Source organism: Trachypithecus francoisi, unplaced genomic scaffold, assembly GCF_009764315.1.
Source record: "Trachypithecus francoisi isolate TF-2019V2 unplaced genomic scaffold, Tfra_2.0 Lachesis_group2, whole genome shotgun sequence".
NCBI classification, from domain to species: Eukaryota; Metazoa; Chordata; class Mammalia; order Primates; family Cercopithecidae; genus Trachypithecus; species Trachypithecus francoisi.
Window position 1 is genome coordinate 115,603,429 of NW_022681465.1, and position 6,000 is coordinate 115,609,428.

The window sequence follows — 6,000 nt, forward strand, 5'->3', positions numbered from 1 at the left end:
AGACTGAGGCAGGAGAATCGCTTGAACCCGAGAGGTGGAGGTTGCAGTGAGCTGAGATTGTGCCATTGCACTCCAGCCTGGGCAACAAGAGTGAAACTCTGTCTAAAAGAAAGAAAGAAAGGAGAGAGAGAGAGAGAGAAAGGAGAGAAAGAAAGAGGAAGGGAGGGAGGGAGGGATGAAAAGAAAAGAAAAGAGAAGAGAAAAGGAAAGAAAAGAAAAAAGAAAAGAAAAGAAAAAGAACCAATGGTGCTGTCCCACTGTCCAAGGCCATTATTCATTGACAGCATTCAACGCCACTCAGGCAGGTCCCAGGTCCTCTTCGAACTCCAATATTCTTCCCAGCTCTGTCTGGTACATGGAACACCTCAGCAGTCCTTTCCTGCCCAGTCCAGTCCACACCTGGTACTTCTGCACATGCTCCTCCCTTTGCCCAGGTTGCCAACCTGTGTCTTTTCCAGCTGGCCACTCGTCCTTGCAGCCCCCATTCAAACTGCCCCCCAGGACCACACTCTCCAAGTCCTGGCCAGAGTGCCTGTCAGCCACCCTGATGGCAGGAGGCCTTGGGTGGGTACCAGACCTGCCTCATCGCCGACCAGTACAGGTGGTAAACACATAAGAAGGTGCTGGCTGAAAAAATGAATCACCAAATGAATTGCTGAATGAATGAAACAGTGACAAGTCCTCTCCACAATGCTCTCCATCAGGAATGCACAGTACACAGGTGGTGACCCACCACCAGACTGCAATCCCATATCAACTCCCACCACCTTACCTCACCCTAAGTCTGCAGCAAGCATCTCCTTTCATTTAGGAAATTCGCCTCCAGCATAAAATGGGACAGATCTCTGAGGCCCAGGATGTCCTCGGAGACAGTGGGCGATGTCAAGGGCTCGCCATTTTAACCCACCTCCTCCAGGGATATTTACAGTTGTTTGCAGTATGGCCAAGTTCTAACTAAATCCAGCCAAAGGCAGTGATTTTCCAAAGCAACAAGTGATATTTTCTGTGTCTCCATAAAAAGAATGGCAGTGGTTGTGGAGCCCTGGCGTAATTGCTGGCTCTGCAGACTGTAGGATGAGCCTGGGCTGCCTGAGTATGGGTGTGCTCAGGGGCCATGGGGCTGGGAGAGTGGCCACTGGCTCGGGGCAGGAGTGCCCTGAGTAGCAATTAGAACGGAGCCCATGGTGGGCGGCTTCAGATGTCTGGCCAGCACAGCCAGCCTGACCACCACACACCCAGTCCAAAATAGAAAACTGCAGTGGCCTCTGCTGTGTGCCAGGCCCCGGACAGCCGGACAGAGCACTGCCAATGTCAGCCTCCTCCCTCAGCATCGATCCAGGCTTCCTCTGAGGCCCCCTTGTGCTGAGCCATGGTCCCTCCTGCCCTCTCCAGGAAGCAGAGCTTCCCACAGCTCCAGTCACAGGACTAGAGAGTCCCAGGCAGTCTCAAAAGGGATCCCCTAGCCTCTCTCTTGTCCTTCAGGGGCTGCCCCCAAAAGATCGAGCAGCTCCTGGGCACTAGAGCCTTCATTTCCAAATGCACCCCTCAGCTCAAAATAGAGAAAACCAACTTTTCAAAGAACCAGCTGGAGTTCAACAGGAAACCGCAGCAGAAAAACCAGTGATTCCCGGTCAGCCAAGGGGCAGAGGGCTAACTGGGCATTTCAGCACCACTGCCTGCTCCCTGGGCTGGCATCACCCCCACACAAGGAAACAGGAAGACTGACTGCCAGCCCATAAGTCCACCACAAACATATCACGCATACCAGTATGCACAAGGACGGACACAAACTCAACAGATGCTCAACACACTTACACGCAGAAACCCAGACACATACGTGCACAAAAGACACTGGCATACGCACATGTTCACACAGGTGCACAGGCACCCAGATGCAGGTACACACCAACGTTCCAGAACACATGTGCACACACTCACGAAGGTACACACACATACATGGACGGACCCACCCCTGGATGCAAGCCAGAGACCTGTTCAGGCAGGCGTAAGAGAGAGGCGCACGCTGCTGCCTGCTGAGCCTTTTGGAGACCCGGGCCTCCCCTTGCATAAATAGCCCCCTGCTCAGACCAATCAAAACAACCTGCTTTCCAGCCAAGCCCTTTAGTTGGAGCACGAGGCTCCCTAAAGCACGGGGAGGGCAGGGAAAGTCCTCAGCGCAGGCCTTGCCCTCCCAAGGGACTCCCAGGTAACCCTTTTCCAAAGCCCAGGCAAGAGCAGCGGAGAGAAAGGAGCCAGAGAAGTGCGTACTCACCAGCCCATCGCAGTTGCTGAGCGCCACAGAGGAGGCTTCGGCTAGGCCCGCCACGTCTCCGACGTAGAGACAGCTCCCGAGCAGGGGCTCCACGCGGGTGGTGCCTGTCTCGCCCTGCCACTCCATAGTGGCCCCAGGCGCCACGAGGCGGGCGTTGGGCCGCAGCCGCAGGTGCAGGTCTCGGCCAAAGACCGTGACATTATAGAAGAGGTGACTGCCAGGGTCCTCCTCGTTGCCTCCGGGGAAGATCGGGGTCCGGACAGGGGCGGCCCTGCGGGCTCGTACCCCTGCTCTGGCCGTAGCTGCCGACACCACGTGGGACACCAAGCGGCCCCGGGCGTCAGTGCGCACCGGCACCGCCAGGATGCGCTCCGCTCCGTGCCCCGGGGGCCCGCCTGCAACGGGAAGGGGCATTAGATCCGCGGAGACCTCGGAGCCCCAGAGCCTCAGAGCCCCGCCGGCAAGCCACGCCCCCCAGACCCCGCCCCACTGCGAAGGGCAGGGGCATTCCGCCAGGCGACCCCAGAAGCCAGCCTGCACCTCCCCGGCTTTCCTGCAACCGGGAAGGGGCGTTAACAGGGCCACCACTCCGGGGCTCCGCCACTCCCCAACCGTTCCTTCCTTAGGGGACCTTGCCTGCCGAGAGCGCTGCCCCCTGCCCCGTTCAGGGTTGGGGCTCTGTGGGAACCTCCCTGTGCCCGAAGGGACGACCCTGTCAGAGAGTCCCCCGTACCTTGAACCCACCGTCCTTGGCAGGACGTGGGGCTGCTCGGAAGCCATTCCGGGTTGGCCCCCTCACCCGTGTGCCACGACCCCTCGGCGGGCCCCTGCTCCCCAAGTGCCCTCACCGCTGGCCTCCGGAGTGGCGGAGTCTCGGCTTCCCCGAGCACGAGCGGCCTGTCCTGCCTCTCCAGCTCCCACTCAGCCCGCTGCCGGCCCCGTCTCCCCGAGCGCCCGAGGACTGGGAGGGGTGGAACAGGGTCCCTCCGATCTCTGGGGATCCCCTCCGGAGCGCCCCAACCAATCCTTAGGGCCCAAGACTACGCGCTGGGCAGCCGGCTCCTCCGGAGCGTCCCCGGACACGAGCCCGGGCGCCGCCTTGCCCTGGCTCCCCCCCGGACCCGCTGGGGCTGACTCTGCGCTCTCCGCCGCGGGGCTTTTCCCGGACCTCCGTCCCCACCCTCCGCGACTCGGGAGCCGCCAGTGCTCCGAGGCTGCCCCCGGCCCAAGGCGCTCGGGTGCGCTGCGGGGCGCCCCCTGCGCGACCAACCCGGCCCCGAAGTTGGCCAACTTGGCCCCGGGCGGGGCGCGCGGAGTTTGCCCAAGTCAGGCTGGACGACGCCTGGGGAGGGGGCGGCGGGGCACGCGGGACAGGGCCAGGCCGGCGGGGGTCCCGGGGCGTGGGGGCCGGGCCGCGCCTACCTGGGGGGTCGGCGGCAGCTGCGAGCCTGGCGTTCGCTGGCGGCGGCGGCGGCAGGAGCGGCGGCAGCAGCAGCAGCAGCAGCGTGGGGCAGAGCAGGCGGCGAGCGGCTCCCGCCGGCAGATCCATGGCAGCCGGACTGCAGCCGGGGCCCCGCACTGGCAGCCGGCGCGAAAGTTCCCCGCGAGCCGCCCAGCCCACATCTGGGGGCAGCTGGAGCCGCCCGCAGCTGCAGCACCGCAGGGCGCGGGGCGGAGGAGGCGAGGCGCGGAGGGGAGGGCGGGGGAGCGCGGAGGGAAGGCGGAGAGAGGGAAGGAGCGAGCGAGAGAGGGAGGCGGGAGGGAGGGAGGCGAGAGAGGGGGAGGGCGGGGACGGCGGGCGCCTCAGCCTGCGGTGACCCGGCGCATCTTGGCGCGGCGGCCGCCGCCGCCCGCTTCCCTCTTCGCTCCGCCGCCGCCGCGGTGCCGGGCTCGCAGCGAAGCACAGACACCCCGAGGCGGCGGCAGAGAAGCGCCGCGGGCCGGGCCGTGGGAGCCCCGCCGCCAGCCACCCCAGGCGCCCAACCTCCGAGGAGCGGCGCCGGCAGAACGTCCCCACCTAGCGAGCCCTCGGGGTGCTGGGTCCCACTCATCAGCCCTGGGAATCAAGGGGTGCACCCCCTCTCTCTGTGCCCTGGGGCAGGACAGGGTGAGGGAATGAAAGGAGAGGGGGGACTGACTACTGGGTCCTAGGGGCTGAGCCAGGCCTAATGCCCAAATAGAGGCCACAAAGGCCAGAAGATGCTAAGAGGGTACACCCAGGGCACGACCCCAAAGATCAACTTTTGCCCTTACTGTGAGAGGCAAGGCTCCCTCAGTCCCCAGTTCCTCTTCCTCTGAAGTCCCTGTCCCCTGTCCCCCATCTGCCTTCCCATCCCTCCGCTGCAGCCTCAGCACAGCCTCTTCCTGCCAGACCTGGGCTCTCTGCCCAGGAGCACAGTCAGGCTCCTGCCCTCACCTGTCCTCAACCCCACGTATGCATTCTGTCCTCCCGCCACTGCACTCCTGGCCCCCAACCTGAAATGTCCTCTCCAAGGTCTGCCTACCTTTTCCACCTAAGCATCCAAGGACACCTGGGTCCATCCTGGAGCCAGTTTGCTGTTAGAGCCCACTGCCAACTGGAATCCCTCCCCAATCCCTCCTCTCCAGCAAGGCCCTGATCCTCCTATGCTGTCTAAGCTCAGCGGCCTTGCTCCAGGGCCTGCCTGAGAGCCCCCACTCAGGCTATTGGACATCTCTGCCCTGGGACCCCCAATTTCTGCCTCACTTCCCCAGAGGGTGAACACCTACCCCTTCGATTTTCTCATTCGCCCTGCCCCAGGCCTGTGTGGCCAGGGCTTTGATCTTTGCCTTGGCCAGGGGCAGAGGACCCAGAGACGACTCAGGCCTCTCCCTGCTGGCCAGGAGGTCCCAGTCGTTGGGGGAAACATGACTTACACAGCAGGCTGTAACTGTGATCTCACGTCCTTGGTTCTTTTGATTCTGGGGCCTGGGTGTGAGGGCACCGCAGCTGGACAGCCATCTTCACCTGCAAGCTGTGCTCTTTCTGGGTCACCTAAGGGTGCCCGAGGCTGGATCCAGCCCCCAGGCATGGTGAGATGCCACATGGAAATTTAGATTGCTAACTTTTCTTGAGATATTGGAAGATGTGGCCACGCTAGACCCACACTCCTGCTTAGCAGCCGTTAAATGGGCACTTACCTTGCAGTTTGTGGCAAGTCACTCCACTCCTCACTCTCTGTAGGCATCTGCTCTTGTGACCTCTGATGACCCAGGTGGTTCCAGAGAAAGTTGGAACTGGAATCCTAGTGTATCACAAAAGAGATGACTCCAGAGCTGGGCATCCAGGAGGACTTCCCGTAAGAGGTGGCATGAGTTGAATCGTGCAGGCTGGGGGAGCCAGGCAGCCCAGAGTTCGGTCCAGCCAGTTGGCATCCTAGAACCCATGAGGCGTTCCTCTGGTGATTGTCAGTGCTTCTATCCTCTTCAAAACACAAGTGAAACCCAACCAGCAGCCGCCCCTACTTCAAGGGGCATGTTCTACACCTTCCTGTCGTGTTTATGGTTGGGTTTTTCTTTACACAGCGCCTAAAACTTTATTCAAAATTTTAAAGGATACTTTAAATCGTTACCATAAATGGAAAAGCCAGCATCTCACCATCTTTCCATAAATCAAAGATAATTGCTAGAAACAAATACAACAAGAACAGAAATGTTATCAAATTCCAGATACTTCGACCTGCTAAAGGTACTGAAGGCTGAAGCTGATT

At 61.0% G+C, this 6,000-nt stretch overlaps 1 protein-coding gene across 1 annotated transcript in view; it reads right to left on the reverse strand.

The window, feature by feature from the left end:
* ADAMTS2 (ADAM metallopeptidase with thrombospondin type 1 motif 2) overlaps positions 1 to 3,948 on the reverse strand; it is a 233,584-nt gene extending 229,636 nt beyond the window's left edge. Inside the window, exons 1-2 of the mRNA XM_033180256.1 lie at positions 3,695 to 3,948; positions 2,273 to 2,667 (exon numbers count right to left, since the gene is read on the reverse strand). Of these exons, the coding sequence (XP_033036147.1) occupies positions 2,273 to 2,667; positions 3,695 to 3,821 (522 nt within the window). The 5' untranslated portion in view covers positions 3,822 to 3,948. The remainder of the gene's footprint in view (positions 1 to 2,272; positions 2,668 to 3,694) is intronic.
* Between the last annotated feature and the right edge of the window lie 2,052 nt (positions 3,949 to 6,000).